Source organism: Lepus europaeus, chromosome 2 (assembly GCF_033115175.1).
Source record: "Lepus europaeus isolate LE1 chromosome 2, mLepTim1.pri, whole genome shotgun sequence".
NCBI classification, from domain to species: Eukaryota; Metazoa; Chordata; class Mammalia; order Lagomorpha; family Leporidae; genus Lepus; species Lepus europaeus.
In genome coordinates, this window is record NC_084828.1 from 104472534 (window position 1) to 104491347 (window position 18814).

Sequence of the window (18814 nt, forward strand, 5' to 3'; positions counted from 1 at the left end):
TAGTTCCATAATCAAACTTACAAGCCAAAAAATACAGAAAGAAATCCTAAAGTCTACATTATAGTTGTCCAAGGAAATTTTAAAGAGATAATTTCTTCAAAAACATGACTACAAGAGGTCTGCATAAGTGCATGGAAAAATATATAATGAAAACAATTGTGTAGGTTTAAAAATGTATTTGTACCAAAATAAACTCACCTTTAAATTTCATTTTTCAGTGAAATATCTGATGTAACATTGTTTAATCATAAAATTAGTTCATTAAGACACATAATTTTAAAACTGATCTTAAAAGCTGTAGGATTATTCTCTTCAACTCTTTTATTTAAAATGAGTGCAGAGATAATAAACTGATTTTCTACAGGAGCAAAGCAGGCAATGTCAGTGACACAAGTCTGTTGAAACATATGGCCCTCTAGGTTGCTCATTTATTTCCCAACTTTTGATGGAAACATGTGTTTAAGAAAATATTCTTAATGGAACTCTTGAACTAAAAACTGGTAGATCCCTTAGAAACAGCATGACTACTTCCATGAAATGAAAGAGCTCAGTTTTCCCAGATACACAATTTTTCAATAAAGTGCAGGGCAACAAAATATATTAGTGGACTAGATATCACACTTGGGATGTCAATCTGCCACCTCCCGTGGGTTACTTCAGAACACAGTTTTACTGTCAAACAGATCTGTGGTCAGCCTCTTTCTAGGCCAGTTAGTATATCTGTGACATCTGATAAGCTACTTGACTTCAAATTCCATTTACTCCTCAGCTTAGAAGGAGTTAATAATATTAGCTAACTCATCAGTATGTTGTAAATATATATTATATTAATATATAAAATGTTTAGCACAGCTAGTGCTTAATAAGTGGTAGATATTTTTTGTTTTATTCTGTTTTAATTAGATATAGATAAGGAAACAGAAGTCTAAAGTGATCTAGGTAATTTGACCATTGACATGGAGGAATTTGAGAACTCAGGTTTCCTGATTCCAGTTCACCAAGCTATCTCCCAAAGACTATTTATGAAAGTCATTAACCATTTTAAAATATACACAAATTTATGAGAACTTATTTCCTCACATAATTTACTAATTGATATAGTATAAACTTTTTATATTATGGATAAAGCCTTTTAATTCTTACAATTTCTCCTAATAGCTATATACAAATATTTATTATTGGTTAACCCAGAAATCGAAGGTTAATGTCCACTCACAAAAAATTACCTCCTCATAAGCATTTGTATTTTGTAAGAGACAAATTCACTTAAAAAATTATACCCACTAAAGCAATATAAGCAAGGTCACTTTTTATAAAGCATAGTGGAGTATTTTTTAATTATTTTTGGAAACAAATGCAATAAAGATGATGTTGATGATGAGAAAGATGTTTGGGATATAATTTGAAAAACTGATTAGTTCCATCACACTAAACCAGGTCTCTTAGGCCAATTTTAGCTTGAGGCATTTCCCAATAATAATTAAGTTAATAATAACTTTCTTAGAACTTTACAGGGCCCTGTTTCTGCATTTTCTTACAATGAACCCTCGGATCCTCCAGCTTTAGGTCCTACTTTGTCAGCCTGTAAAGTTTGTTTTTACTTAATAATTAACAAGTTCCTCCATTCCACTGATGTGTTGCTTTCTAAAAACTTTAGAAATTCTCTCATTAATGTGTTGAATGTACAATTACACAATAATAATTGTATTGATTGACAGCTATGGTTGATGGAGGCCTTATTATTAGCTCAATGTTGTCTCAGCCTTTCACACAGAGTTTCAACAATTCTAGCCATTGCTCTATGAAGCAGAATCTATAAATGTACCAAGGTATCTTATTTGTAAAAATTCAGAAAGAAGTGAAATGATTTTTCTTGTGTTAAAGACTTTTAGTCTCATTCTCATGGCTATATCAGATGAGTTCTCTGAATTATTGGCATAAAGCAACCAAAATGAAATGGACACATATTGAATAAGAACTACAATCAACCTGGTAGCATAATAGGAGCTGGACAGGCTTGGGTGGGGAGATAATAAGAGATGTTAAAAGATCCTAAACCTGGCCGGTGCCGTGGCTTAACAGGCTAATCCTCTGCCTTGCGGCGCCGGCACACTGGGTTCTAGTCCCGGTTGGGGCGCTGGATTCTATCCCAGTTGCCCCTCTTCCAGGCTAGCTCTCTGCTATGGCCCGGGAAGGCAGTGGAGGATGGCCCAAGTCCTTGGGCCCTGCACCCCATGGGAGACCAGGAGAAGCACCTGGCTCCTGGCTTCGGATCAGTGAGATGCGCTGGCGGCAGTGGCCATTGGAGGGTGAACCAATGGCAAAAAGGAAGACCTTTCTCTCTGTCTCTCTCTCTTGCTATCCACTCTGCCTGTCAAAAAAAAAATCCTAAACCAAAATTCTGTGAATTTTATAACATATCACTTTGATTATAATGTATTAACTGAGCTTATGTAGAAGAAAAGATACTTCTAAATGTACCCATTTTTAAACAATGGCATATGAACATCCTAACTTAAAAAATCAAGTAATAATTACTTTTGCATTACCCAAGAATTCAACTCTTCACAATAGAATTCATCCATGGTTTTTTTCCCTTGATGAAATTAAGTTGTTATTAGTAATCATTAGCTGATTACAGAGAAGCTGAAGGGAAATGAGAGAAGGGAGAGGTGACTGTAGAGAATCATGAAGCTAAGTATTGCTAAAAGATATTAGAAATGCTATTAGATATGCATTTCTGAAGTGTTGCCTATACAAATATAATTTAAACATTCTTTTTCAGGAACATCTGTATTCAATAGAAAGAAAGTTATACTTTATCTTCTAAATGTTATTTTGTTAATGTAACAATCACTTCAAGCAGACTGCCCCTGAAGCTTTCAAATAGTTCCTAACAATTCAGGAACAATTTGTAAAAGAAGGGAAAATTTTCCAATAGGTTTAGATCTTCATAAAAACAGTTTGCTATGAGATAACTCTGAGACAGATTAAAAGTATTAAAGTCCAACAGATGGATGAACAGAGATTTAGTTAACATGAATCATGCCTTTTTGATATTCTTTGTGAAAAAGGCTTCTGTCTTCACAGAAGAGTAGTATCTTTTTAGGAAGGCAAATTATTGACCAACTTTGGGTAGCTAATCCACACTACACATTAATATACAGCACATGAAAGACATTTTCCCTTGGGCAAGGAGAGAAGAATCTATTGCGTAGGTCATCTGTTTCTGTGAATACTGACGACTACAATTATGTTTTGATGTTAATCCAACCACTGAAAATTTCAGTTGCAAAACACACTGTGAAAATGTGAGTTACAGTATAAATCTTTTAAAATTGAATTAACTGTTGAAAAGAACTGATGTTTTCAAATACTGTTACAATGCCTCTGAACAAGAATAATTCTCAAAACTACTTTCTCTAGTGACCTATTTGGTATGAAAGACGAATAAGCAAGATAAAATCAAATTCCAGACAAGTGCCGTACTGTGAGTGACTGAATTGAGTGAGTGTGTGTGTGTGTGTGTTTATGTGTATTTTTAGGAGCATTCACCTCTAATGCTTTGATGTCCTCATAAGCAAACTCCACTGTGGGAACTCCAAGATGGTTGATGAAATAATCGGCATCACCTTGTATTTGTACAGAACTGACATTCATTTCTGTGCACTGAGCTCTTCTGGTACAGTTGAGATTATTTTTCTGAAACACAGAATTTAAATTGTTAATACATAATATGCTCTCAGGTCATCCCTAAATTAGTGCTACATAAAATGTGTCCCAGACTTTGCAGCATCAAAGTCACACAGGTTCTTGTTCTAAATGTGGATGCTTAGGCTCCACCCTTTCCAACCTAATGGACACACCCAGGGGTGGAGCCCTAGAATCTGTATTGTAGCCCTCCTCTATGACGCTGATGCTCATAGAGCAGAATCAAGCTTTCCTTGCTGGTGTGCTTCTAAAACATTCTTCTTATAGATTTATTTTGAATTCAAATGAAAGGCAGTTCTTTAATTTGAAAATTCTTAAAAGAATTTTGGATCACTGAAATGGTTTGAGCTTTTTGCTTGTTTTTTATTTTTCCATAAATTTAAAGGATGTCTTTTGTAAGATATAATCCATTTTTCTTAAAATGTTTATCAAAAATAACAGAAGGAATTTTCTTCTTTTCTTCTTAAAAGCACATTCTTAAATGTTTTAAGAGTATATGCCAGGGACTGCATTGTGGTACAATGGGTTAAGCCACTGCCGGCAATGCCAGTATTCCATACAGATGCTAGTCATACAAGCACTGGCATGTGTCCTGGCTGCTCCATTTCTTATACAGTTCCCTGATTATGCACCTGGGAAAGTAGTGGAAGATGGCCCAAGTGCTTGGCCTCTGCAACCATGTGGGAGACCTGAGTGAAGCTCCTGGCCCCTGACTTCTGTCTGGCCCAACCTCAACTTTTGTCATCATTTGGCTATTAAACCAGCAGAGGGAAGATATTCTCTCTCTCTCTCTCTCTCTCTCTCTCTCTCTCTCTCTGTAACTCTGCCTTTCAAGTCAAATAAATAAAATATTTTTAAAAAGAGTATATGCCAGCTATGTCAATAACTATAATCTTGTTTGTAGCTAGTCTAGTTGTTGCTAAGTGCAACCTGTGGGGAATTAAAGAATTATAATTATTATCTCTTAATATAAAAGTAGCCTAGCATACAAAACAAATAGCAGGTACTAAAAAAAGATAAAACACACAAAGTTCTTTGCAGCAAGGGTAAAAATAATTTACAATGGAAAACCAGAATGTATATTTATAAATAAAGCATATGCTTGAAAATATCTTGAGTTACTAAGAACTTTGAAAATAGAGGAGAAAAATAGTGTTTCACCATTTAATCTAATCAGCTGTAAAGTAATGCTCATGTTAAATTTTGAGTTTTGGAAAAGGGAGGTAATTCTCTTTCACTCCTCAGTATATTCCTGGCAAATAAAACTCCTAGAGATTTTATATCAACCTGGAGCAGTTCAAGGAGGATCTTTAGTATTCCTTAAGAGGACATATTCCTAAGTACTAGATCATGAAATGCTAAGAAACTGTATTATACCATGTCATAAATTCCAAATATTTTAGAGATACCTATGTGTTGAAAACTGGCACCGTTTGTTTAGTCAAATTAGATTGATTTTTCTAATTGAATTTGAATGCCTTAGGCAGGTAACACAGTCATCAGTGTCCAGTCACTATTGTCTCAGACTCACAGCCTGTTCCATCATTGAAATTTACTGAATGGTGGCCACAACCACTGTGACACCTAGACTGCTGCACTATTCATGTCATGTAATGAGGACTTGACAGAATTTAGCCTTTACTTTTCCCAGTCATCTACGAAGCTAAAAAAAATAGTGTTCTACATTCTCTTTAAAATAGCAACACTTATGACTTTCCTAGACAGCAAATGCATAATACTCAACATCAGAGATGATACAGGAGTCTTCAATTTCATTTTGTACACATAACTTCCAACACCCAACCTCAACCCTCAGCCATGTTACTTACATATAATTTTTTCTCAACAGAATGACATGAGTTAAAAATTACTATTTTAAATTATACAATGTATCTGTTAAAATTTCTAAAATAAATGTGATATTATATATATATATATATATACAATTTGATATTTGTCCATTCAGTCATTCCTAAATAATAGCTTTCCCTTGATAAATGGCATTTGCGTTCTATATATGTAAGTTCCTAAGATGGCAAAAATGATCCCACAGTGATTAAAATTTGCATTAGTTCTTTGCTCTAATAGTTACACAGAATACAACTCTGATTTGCCTTCAGCCTTTTCTTGGTCCAGGAAATACTTTTGAAGCCACTGCCAATTGTCTTTTACTGTCTATTCTTGCCATGGGTACCCCCACTAAAGAGCTTTAATATTTTCATTGCATTACATTCCTGTCGTTCCTATTGCCTACATCATTATGTATTGTATTTTCCAGGCAAATCAGAAGGCCAATATCAAGTTTTCATAATTATGTTCCCTGAGATACTTCTGCATTCGTTTTCCTACTCTGATTCATTCTACTTCATCCATTTATCAAAAAGTCACACATAAACTTCTTCTGTAAGCCAACTAAACTGGTGACAGAGGAAGCATCATCTGCACATCTTTTGAAATTACATTTTGAAGTTTAGAATATATTGAACTCCATCTCTGGGGCTAAATATAGGCTATTTATGGAAAGAGGACAGAATGTGGCAGAAGAGTTGGGGTGGTTCAACGAATAGCTGGGACTTTTGGCTGGGAGCGCTTAACTGTGGAGCCTATTGACAGAGTCAGCACAAATGGAAGGTAAAAGCTTCAAGAAGGTCAATCCAAGATCAGGGCTTCAGGGACAGCATAGAGTTGCCCCAGGAGCCATACTGAGCCCAGAGCTTCCCTGAATGTCCGTATCTTACCAGCCCTCATTTCCTCTCCTCTCTCTGTCTCTTCCCCTTCATTCTCTTCTTCCTACTTTCCTGATTTAACTTGTGATGAGGGGAGGAAGCATGTTGCCTTGAAGCCTGTGTTCCTTTTTCCTCTTGTCCTCTTGTTCTTAACTAGCTTCAGAGTAATATAGATAAAAAAGAATCCAATTTCATTAATTTGGATTTTCTTTCCCCAATCATTTCATCCAGGGATGTTTCCCGTAGGAGGAGGATGTTCCTAACACATATGAACACACATGTTCCTAGCACACATGAAATTCAGAGACTTTAGTGATCCTAACTCAATACTGTATCCCAATGTGAACTGGTTTTCCATTCTGCCCTTCAGTGGATTGTAACAGATTTATACCAATAACAGAAACTGATCTATTCAACCCCAGTAAACACTAATAGCTGAGAGGGAAGTAGAAAGAAATGATGATTTTCTTCACTTTTCTAGAAGTTAAGCACTGTGGGAGAGAGAAGCTTGGTAACAAATTTGTACAGGTCAATTAATTTTTAAAATTTATTTACAAGGCTGAGTAAATTCATATTAAATATTTTATCCAAGGAGTTAAAATGCTCCACATTTAATGTTTGATAACAAGCATTTTTATTCTAGTTCATAAAATGAACAAGTTCAGGCAAAGACCATGGATGTCAATTAGTTAATTTTCCACCACAAGTCTGTTGAAGACCTGAAATGAAATAATCACCTCCATTCTAAGGCTGCATGCAAGTATAATTTTAAGCTGAAAAGCAAAACCTCACAGTAAATGCTCATATAAGCAAACTAAAAAGAAATTAAATCAACATTTACTTTAGCTGGATAGTGATGCCAAGACACACTGACAAGTTTTGAAAACATTTAAAAATCTCTTTAATAATGCAAGCATATTATGTTATTCAAACATTTATTCTATTTATTCAAATATTTATTTTATTTTATTCAAATACTCTGCTTTTCCTGGCACACATAAACATTCATTCCACATACATCAGGCATCAAGTTGATAATTTACTCCAACTGAATGAAAAGTGTAACAATAAAAAAGTGGTATATTCTATATACCAATATATATTATATATATACCACTATATTCCACTATATATTCTATATATTATAATGAAATCTATATGTTCTATATAGTGGAATATAGTGGTATATATTTAATATATTTATATTAATCTATATTTATATATTTAATATAATAATATAATATCATTTATATTATTTAATATATTTTTAAATATAATATATAAATAAATATAATTTATAATTAAATATATTTAATAATACATTAATAATATAAATAATATATTAAATGTATAAACATAGATTAATATAAATATATTAAATATATACCACTATATTCCAATATTATATATTTAATATAATAATATTATATATTTAATATAATAATATATTATATTATTTATATTTATTTATATGCATTATATTTAATAATATATTAAATAATATAAAAATATTATTATATTATTATATTAAATATATAAATATAGATTAATATAAATATATTAAATATATACCACTATATTCTACTATATATTCTATATATTATAATAAAATCAATCAATTTATTTTGACTTCAATGTTATTCTTATACATCATCGATCTCACTAGTTTTCTTGGTTCTTAATGTCATGACTCCTATATTATTTCAAAAAATATTTCTTCCTCCAGACACTAATAGTTAATTTGATGTGTGAACTTGGCTGGGCCAAAGGCTGCACAGGCATCTGGTCAAATATTAGGAACACCAATGAGGTTAACATTTCAATCAGTGAACTTAGTAAAGCAGATTGACCCTCTAAAGTGGAGACCCACATTTTATCAGCTAAAGTCCTAAATAGAACAAGTCTTCACAATGAAGGTGGGACTCCCCTTGCCTAAATGCTTTAAGATGAGACTTTCATCTTTCCTTTTTGGATTTGAACTGAAACATCAACTTTTTCAGCATCTTGCTTGTGCTAGCTTTTGCATTAGAACTTATGCCATCAGTTTATTCTTTTTTTAAAATATTTATTTATTTATTTGAAAGGCAGAGAGAGAGAGAGAGAGAGAGAGAGAGCACGTCTTCCATCTGCTGGTACACTCCCCAGATAGCCTCAATGGCCAGAGCTGGGCTGATCCAAAACTAGGAGCCAGGAGCTTCTTCTGGGTCTCTCACAGGGGTACAGGGGCCTAAGGATTTCGGCCAACTTCCACTGCTTTCCCAGGCTATGGCAGTGAGCTGGGTTGGAAGTGGAGCAGCTGGTATTCAAACCAGCACCCAAATGGGATGCAGGCACTGAACGTGGGGGCTTTACCCTCTATGCCACAGTGCAGGCCTAACACCATCAGTTTTGCTAGCGTATGATTCTTTGAACTGGCACTTCAACATTGGTTCTTCTAGTTTTCCATCTTGCAAACTGCAGACCTTGAGACTGTCAGCCATCCTAACCATGAGAGTCAATTCCTTTTAATCCATTCCTTCTCTGAAGTTACTTTAGAAATTTCCTGAGCTAGATGGAACTAATTGTTTATTTTGATACAAAAATTTTTTTCAAACTCTTGAATATGAGGCCTCTTAAAATAGTACACTAAAATGCATATTATTTTAAAATGCAGTAGTTTCAAAATTTTTGCATCAAAATAAACAACTTTAATTCTGTTTTTCACCAACTTTTTGAAGTACTCATATGTGGGTATGCATTTATATACACATAAACAAAAATCGACTTCAAAATGTTCATGGAAAAATTAGATTAAAAATGAAAATAAAAACTTAATTTTTCAATATAAGTTTTATCACATTCAAGACACTTTTGTAAGGGATGAGAGCATTTAGTCCATCCCTAAAGAACTGAAAGTCTTGGAAATTTATCCATGACAATACATTCTTCACATTCTTAATTGCAGAAAAATGAGTGTCTTTTGAAGACTTTTTTTTTTTTTTCAGATTGGGAAACAAAAAAAGAAATCAGAAGAAGCCAAATGAGAAATCTAATGTAGTTACCTAAAGTTGCCCTTTTTAGATGAGAGGAATGAGCTGGAAATATTGTGGTGGAGAACTCTGGAAAAGTTTTCCTGCGCATTTTTCTGCTAAAGCTTTGGCTAAATTTCTCAAAACAACCTCATAATAAGCAGATATTCTTGTTTTTCAAACCTCCAGAAAGTCAATAAGAAAAATGCTTTCAGCACCACACACACACACATGCACACACACAGATCCACACACAAACACAATACAACTGTTGCCATGACCTTTACTCTTGACCAGTTCACTTTTCCATTGACTGGACAGACCACTTCCACCTCTTGGTAGCAATTATATTGATTGAGCATTGTCTTCCAGATCTTACTGGTAAACATTGTTACAGTTCTTTTGTGTGTGTGTGTGTGTGTGTGTGGGTGGGTGTGGGTGGGTGTGTGTGTTTGATTTTTTTTTTTTTTAATTTTTATTTAAGGTCTAAAAATTTCATGCATTCCCTATATACAGATTCAGGAATATAGTGATACTTTCCACCTCACTCTCCCTTGAAAGAAATGCTTCAGGATCTTGACTCTACTTGTTCAAAACAATCATTGAAAGGCCTGCGCTTATCTGCAGTTGATCTGGGCACAACAGTTTTGATACTCATCAAGTAGAAAGCTTGCTGTATTTTAATTTTCAGTTAGAATTGTGCTAGTTGAACAAGTTGAGATGTCTAAAATTTTGGCTAATGTTTCTGTTATTAATCATTGATCCTCTTCAATAACGGCATGAACAAGATTCATATTTTTTTTTCTTACAAATTGATGTGGATGGTCTGTCACTGTGGGTTTCATCTTCAACATTATCATTTCTTTTTTTTTTGACAGAGTGGGCAGTGAGGGAGAGAGACAGAGAGAAATGTCTTCCTTTTTGCCATTGTTTCACCCTCCAATGGCAGCCGTGGCCGGCGCACTGCGGCTGGCGCACCACGCTGATCTGAAGCCAGGAGCCAGGTGCTTCTACTGGTCTCCCATGCGGGTGCAGGGCCCAAGGACCTGGGCCATCCTCCACTGCCTTCCCAGGCCACAGCAGAGAGCTGGACTGGAAGAGGGGCAACCGGGACAGAATCTGGCACCCCAACCGGGACTAGAACCTGGTGTGTCAGCGCCGCAGGCGGAGGATTAGCCTATTGGGCTGCAGCGTTGGCCATCATCCTTTCTTAAAATGAGTTTTAGGTTTATGGGACTCAAAAGAGCACCCACATGGCATTGCCCCTATAAACTTTTCATAAAACATCAGTGATTTCACATTTTTTAAGATTTACTTATTTATTTGAAAGTCAGAGTTACAAAGAGAAGAGGGGTGGGGAGAGATCTTTCATCTGCTGGTTCACTACCCCAGATGGCCACAAGAGCCAGGACTGGGCCAGGCTGAAAGTCACTTGTGAGGATCTTTTCCAGCTCTGTCACATGGGTGTGCAAGGGTCTTAGTGCTTGAGCCATCCTCCTCTGCTTTCCCAGGCAGGTTAGCAGGGAACTGGATCAGAAGTGAAACACTGAGATTCTAACTGGTGCCACTATGGAATGCTGCCATTGTAGGCAGAGGCTTAACCCACTAAGCCACAATGCAAGTCCCCTGATTTCATAATTTTTTGACTTAAGTTTCACCATCAATTTGATGCTTTTTCTTGCTTCAATTATAGCAGAATGCATGTTGCTCTTATAATGGCTCTTTTCAACAGACATTTATCCTTTCTGGTGCCTCAAAATAGGTCCCATTAATACATGTTATAACAATCTAGTATTGGTTTAATTTGGTGTAAAAATTCTTGAAATCCATGCTTTATTTTTTTATAATACACAATTTCATGAACTGCTTTTAAGATCCTTTGTATATGACATACAATAGATCTCTTCATACACACACACACACACATTTATAGCCTGGGCTGCCATAACAGATGACCATAGAGTGAGTGCTTAAATAACAGAAATGAGTTTTCCTAGTCTTGAAGGCTGCAAAGTCCATGAGTTGCCATCATGGTGAATTCTGTTGAGGGCCATCTTCTCATTGGAAGACAACAATTTTCTCAAGGTATCCTCATATGGCAGAGAACAAGAAAGATTCCATGTCCAGTCTTTTTTTTTTTTGATAAGGATATTAATCACTTGCATCAGGGCTTCAATCTCATAATCTAATTACCTCCTAAAAGCCCCCTAGAGACATCATCACCCTGAGGATTTAGTCTTCAACATATGAACCTGGTGAGGCTGATGGAGCATACATAGTGCTATACTCACACATCATGCTGGCTCTGTCATTTTGAACAAAAAACTGCTTAACAGAGGCACTCTTAAATGGCAGGTCACTTTTTAGTTTATTTCAAGATACTTTCATCAGTGCTAGTGGAGATTTTAATTTCTAAGTAATGGTAGTAAGGAGAGTTATGTCCTCATCTGATTAATTGAAGGTAATCTCAAAAAATTTCTCATAATATTTTCAGTATGACGCTTGATATACATGATCATGCACAATGTGAACAGGTAAACAAGTGAGGAATTGCAGAAGAATTATTACATTTTGAGGCTGAAATGAATTTCTGAAATTTTAAAGCCCCAAAATTCATAGAAATAATTCAAATTGTTGAAGTTAGAGGAGGACCAAAAATGCAAACAAGTAAAAAAATACATCTTATTTTCACTCACTTCTGCCTGAAATTTACATTTTCATTTAATTTTGAAGTAAGCCACAAACTCAGTATTAGTAGTACCCCTAACTTTGTAACCCAGTGAAATCAGATATTTTCATATCAGTTTAAGGCTCTTTTGAGTACCTTAGCATATGCATTAAACTCATGCTAATTTGAAAAGATGGTCACTGTGAGATGCTTTGCTGACTTTTGTTGCTTAATATATTAAGTTTAATAAGCTTTTATATTACTAAAATGCAAATTTGTGTGTTTTAATACCTTGGGTAACTGGTGTTGAAATAATGTTTCCTTCCTAATACTGTATATTTTAAGTATTTCAAAATACTATTTCTGAAAATGATACTATTTCCGATTTACCACCCTGACAAAGTGGTCTGTTGGCCGGGAAGAAGGGAACCTCCTACAACAAAATAGTTCATTTCACAAATTAGGAAATTGAGGCTCCAATTCAATGGAATTGAGATCTATACTTCGATCTCATCAATCTAAATGCCATGTCCTTCATCATGCCAAGCATCCTGCTGTAGGTACATTAATACATGTAAATAATCTAATCTATAATTCATTGTTTTTAGGATTCTACAGGTCTTTTTTTTTTTTTAAAAAATATTTATTTGAAAAGCAGCATGATGAGGAGAGAAGAGAGACACAGAATGATAATGAATGAGAAAATGGCTGGGGCTGCGTCAAGCTGAAGCCAGGAGTTTAGAATCCCATCCAGGTCTCCTACACCAGTGGCAGGTGCCCAAGTACTTGGGCTGTCATCCACTGCTTCCCCAGGTGAATTATCATGGAACAAGATTGGAAGTGGAGCATTGGAGACGTAAACTGGCACTCTGCAAAGGGATGTGGGTATTGCAAACAGTGACTTAATTGGTTATGTCGCAATGTCTATCCCTCTAAATGTCGTCTGTTGTTTTCTTTTAATTATATTAGATCACTGAATCTGATTGTTCCAAAATGTACATCTATAGCATGGCTCGAACATTTTTGAGTCACTTTGTATGCCATGTACTCTTCACTTATCTAACTTGTATTATGTCAATATAATATTCAGTGTTTAATCATGCATCACACAGGATCTCTAACAATCTTTGATTAGAGGTAAGAGGTTATGTTTACTGACTTTATTTGATATTCTAAACTGGAAATTTATTTAAATTTTCCTAAACATCAGTAGCTAATAATGACTTTCTCAAACTTGAAATATCTTTCACAATGATTAGGATAAAAATATATAAACAATGTATAACTTAACAATGTAGAAGAGGAAAACTAGTTTTTATCTTAGAATACATTTGAAAATTTCAAGGCAAAGCATGAGGTTTTCAAAATCTCTAATTTCTCAGCATTTTGAGAAAGGTTGAATGACCTAATTACTGCATGTTAGCAACATATGTGTGGTTTTAAATAGTGAAAAATTGATGTTTTTCTAGACAATATAAGTAGAACTGTCAAACTGAAAAATATGTTAACTTTCATCTCATTCTATTCATTCATAGAACTTTAATACTTCTAATTATATGTAAAATAGACTTATGTACTAATGAATGCTTTGGAGATCAACCTAGAAGAGTAAAGATGGAGAAAAACAAAGATATTTGCACTTGGTTTCACCCTAGTTTCTAACTCATACCCTCCTCCCCACTAGCTTTACTTCATTTCTCTTCATCTTCCTTTGCCAGATATTGGACCCTGATCAATAGTAACATGATGGTGAAAGACTCATTTCTTCTTTTTATTTCCCTCTACTTAAAGCTTTATGCAATAATAAGAACAAATATGTCATCTTAAAACTTTAAAAATATTCATATTCCAACCACATTGTGGGGTTGAAGTAAAATAATCCACTAAAATAATAAAATAGTATCCATCATATGCTATCTCATAGCAAAATACCCTCCAGATAGAAACAGCTTTTAAATGTAAGATTAAATTTAAACAGTATATGAGAAAAAAATGGAAGAAAATTTTAAGAATTTCAGAGCAGGCAAGAGCATTTGAGTATGACTACAAATCCAGAAGACAGAAAGAATAGTTGGTCCAGTCATAAAGTTATAAATTTTCTGCATGACAAAAATTACCCAAGCTCTCTGATATGAAATGCAGGTATTCCAAACTACAGCTTAACCCACTGTACCACAATATCTGCTCTTCAGCACTTCTTTAATAGATTAGATATTAGTCACTCCAATTGGTAAACTCATTCTTCATGAATTGCAAAGTACACATATAATGACAAACCCAGGGTCTTCCAAAAATTGTCCTCTGATTATATCTAAATGAAACCATGAGCATATCGAAAAGGCTTGCAGTACCATCCATACAGACATTTTTCCAACACACTGGATAAAAGCACACGTCCCCTGGGTACAACTCCCATAGGGCCACTAATGACCAAAAGGATCAAGGAATAGATTTTATGTCTCAGTGAAGGATAACAATTTTGGCCCCACAATGCTGTTCCATGCTGAGAAATTAGCTGACAGAACATAACTCCAGCTATTATTTCACTAGCCTTCTTGAGGTTTGTTTTAAATAGCTTCTCTTAGCCTCACAGGCAATGCTATTTTAAATAATATGGTGTCAGCACTTCAGTGATATATTCCAGCTGCCAGGCATTAAAAAAATTAACTGAAAAACTTAACTGGTTTTCGAATCAACATTAACTGTCTCAGGCGGCAAATATTTTTAATGAAATATTTAAACAAAATCTTCTGTAGATGAAACACTTTAGTAACTTCCTTCAAAAAATTCACACATCTGGAAAAAAAAAAAAAAAGCAAACCCAGGAGCAAGGAAACAATTGGAATTATTTTGCATATATCTAGCATCCTTTCCTAGATGCCAGGAAAAAATCTGCTATCCTCTCTGTGACCAGGGTTAGAGGGCAGTTGCAAATCAGGTGGGTGCTCTCAGGTTTTTCAGAGGTAATTCATTTAATTTTAGGAGGGCAAAGGGAAAAAAAAAAATGCTTAAAGATGCCGACTTGGCAAGCATGAGAGCCAAAGGATATGGATAGCATATCACCACACAATACCATTTCAAGCATTACATGCTCTGAGTTAAAGACCTATCGCAGAAAATAACAGCATCAGCAGTCTTATGTCTCAGGCTGACATGACAGCATCATTACATAACCTTAAAACCTTGGGCCAAAATAGCTGCTGGCCTAGGGAACTTTGCTAGAGTGAACCCACCACAGCTTTGTAGGCCTCTGTGTGTGAAAGTAGCACTGTGTACTGGACACCCAAATGCTATCCAGACCTGCACGCCACTGTCGATCTCTGAATGTGCGGATTCTGGAATCTGACCTAGGGGCCAATATTTTGATCAGAATGTACCAGGGAGTCTTTTGCTCACATGCACTGGTGTAACTCGACCCGACCCTCTTTCATATTTTTTTTTCCTCTCTCCTACTTGTATTTTGATGGCGGAACATTTTTTGGCCATCTTTTCCATTGCCCTCAGATTGGTCAACACAATAAAATAGGCACTGTAGATTTTTAAAGCTGAAGTCAACCCAGTAAGACTCAATTTTTTCCAATGGGAGGGCAATGGTAAGGAAGAGGGGAAGAAACCTACACAGACATCTTCTTGCTTAGACTACATTTAGACTTGAAAATAATTTGGCCTCGGTACCAAAGATGGGTAGGATGTCTGAAGTGGATGAGATAATTCCATGATCCATAATAATTTTGGATAGCATCCTCTTAATTTCTATGTATTCCAGTGAGCATCAGTAGGAAGTTAGGAAGTACATACTGATATCACAAAGTATTTTGTAAAACGTAGGTCTTTGAGATAAATATTAAAAAGCAATCAAAGCCATGACCTACAAATAGACAGCAGATGAGAGACAATCTTGAATGTTCTCTTAAAAAGCATTAATATCTCCTGTCAATAGTACAACCACAGGACAATTACTTAATTTTCTGAGGCCTGGAACTTCCTAAATGTAAGAGGAGTATATCCACCTGCGCCGCGGCTCAACAGGCTAATCCTCCACCTGAGGTGCTGGCAAACCAAGTTCTAGTCCCAGTCGGGGCTCCGGATTCTGTCCCGGTTACCCCTCTTCCAGGCCAGCTCTCTGCTATGGCCCAGGAAGGCAGTGGAGGATGGCCCAAGTGCTTGGGCCCTGCACCCCATGGGAGACCAGGAGAAGCACCTGGCTCCTGGCTTCAGATCAGCACAATGTGCTGGTCTCAGAGTGCCGGCCGTGGAGGCCATTGGAGGGTGAACCAACGGCAAAGGAAGATCTTTCTCTCTGTGTCTCTCTCTCACTGTCCACTCTGCTTGTCAAAAAAGAAAAAAAAAGGAGTATATCCACAATCAAAAAGGGTTGAAGAAGTAAATGAAATAATCTATGCAAAGTACTCAACATCTAGTACATAATTTTAACTATTTTTTTTTTTGACAGGCAGAGTGGACAGTGAGAGAGAGAGACAGAGAGAAAGATCTTCCTTTTTGCCATTGGTTCACCCTCCAATGGCCGCCACGGCTGGCGCACTGCGGCAGGCGCACCGTGCTGATCCGATGGCAGAAGCCAGGTGCTTCTCCTGGTCTCCCATGGGGTGCAGGGCCCAAGCACTTGGGCCATCCTCCACTGCACTCCCTGGCCACCGCAGAGAGCTGGCCTGGAAGAGGGGCAACCGGGACAGAATCCGGCACCCCGACCGGGACTAGAACCCGGTGTGCCAGCACCACAGGTGGAGGATTAGCCTAGTGAGCCGCGGCACCAGCCATAATTTTAACTATTATAAATTATTACTTCTTAAGTCACCAACAAACACTTCTCATACATTTTTGGCAATATATTCCTACCAAATCTTTTTAAAACTGTTCTTTCTTGCCTTCAAAGAGCTGGAATGATATTTAAAAAGCTAAGTCTTTTGATGACTATCTAAATCACTTTTTCTTAATGTACATTAGTTTTAAAGGAGGTTCTTTTTCTGATTATTTTCCTCTTCTCAAGTTAGTCTCTTTGGATTTGATGAAGTATTTTGCGTAACAACGCAGTTGTTTCTTCTTTAGATACTCATTAAATATATTTAAAAACTTTTTTCAGTGTTTTATAAACATTAATTTTTGTGACATGCATTCCCCTTTTGATTCCCCACACAAAATAGCAATATGAGAAGTTCTAAAAATTTTAATTGAGGTGAGGCTGTATGAAAGATGATTATGTACACCTGAGAAATCATGGGGTAATCACCATTTGTTTTTTATTCAGCATCCACAAATTTTTATTAAGCATTTAAAATTTTTCCTAAATCAAATTATATTTCCTTAATGAAATTGTTCTTTAACACTGTGTAATTACAGAAAATAATATTAAAAATGCAACCTATATAAACTCATTACATGTTTTATTAAAATATAAATTGGATAAAGATAAGTCTGTAATGATTAAACACCAAAAAAAAAAAAACCTGAAAAATAATATGACACCTAAGAACAAAAAATAGTAACAATATGCAAAAAATAGGGTATAACATGTTAAAAGTACCCACAACTAAATTTAGATTTATCTAATATGAAATGTCTATCTGTTGTGTGCGAAATATTTTCATGCACAATATCTTTTTTTTTTTTTTGACAGACAGAGTGACAGTGAGAGAGAGAGACAGAAAGGTCTTCTTTGCCGTTGGTTCACCCTCCAATGGCCGCCACGGCTGGCGTGCTGTGGCCAGTGCACCACGCTGATCTCCTGGTCTCCCATGGGGTGCAGGGCCCAAGGACTTGGGCCATCCTCCACTGCATTTAGGGCCACAGCAGAGAGCTGGCCTGGAAGAGGGGCAACCGGGACAGAATCCGGCACCCCAACCAGGACTAGAACCCGGTGTGATGGCGCCGCTAGGCGGAGGATTAGCCTATTGAGCCACAGCGCTGGCCTGTAGAATATCTTTATAACGATATTTTAGGGAAGAAAACCCCTAACCTGTTGAAGGCTATCACTGGTAAGTGAGATTAAGCAAATGATCTGTGATCACTAAGGCATTGATAAGGTTAACATTTTGACTATAGTTTCTGTTTCCAATTCAGTGTTTTTTACTATTATCTAACATGACTTGTTTGGAGATAGGGTCTGTAAGGAAAGAGGTAATAATAGTTAAAGGAGTCATGAAAATGAAACCCTAAACCTCTAGGATTGGTGCCTTTATGAAAAGAGGAAATTATACCATAACTCTCTCTGTCTGTCTGTCTCTTTGTTTGTCTCTGTCTGTCTCTCTGTCTCCGTCTTTCTCTACCCTTTGAAAATGCATCAAGAAGATGTCTATATTCAAGCCAGAAAGAAAAACCTCACCAGAAGATGACACCTTAATCTTGGACTACCCAGTCTCCAGAACTGAGGGAAAGAAATGCTGTTAAACCATACAGCCTACAGTATTTTGTTACGACAATGTGAGATGGCTAATACATTGAGGTTTCTGGACAAACCAAATCCTTAGAGACTGAAAGTAGAATAGTGGTTACCAAGGGCTGAGGGAAGAGGGGAGGAGGAGTTTAATGGATATAGAATCTCAATTTTGCCCCGTTCTTTCCACTGGGATATCACTCGCAGAGATCTTTCATTTAGGTCTTCTTCTTCTTTTTTTTTTTTCCAGGGTGTCTTGGCTTTCCATGCCTACAATACACTCATGGGCTCTCTGAAGGGAGGAGAGAGC

At 36.1% G+C, this 18814-nt stretch overlaps 1 protein-coding gene across 6 annotated transcripts in view; it reads right to left on the bottom strand.

Moving 5' to 3' along the window:
• The window catches only part of NAALADL2 (N-acetylated alpha-linked acidic dipeptidase like 2), a 1471888-nt gene that overhangs the window by 268759 nt on the left and 1184315 nt on the right, over positions 1-18814 (bottom strand). For all 6 annotated transcript variants that reach the window (XM_062211674.1, XM_062211686.1, XM_062211675.1 and 3 more), the window contains one exon: positions 3556-3702. In XM_062211674.1, coding sequence (XP_062067658.1) covers positions 3556-3702 — 147 coding nt within the window. The remainder of the gene's footprint in view (positions 1-3555; positions 3703-18814) is intronic.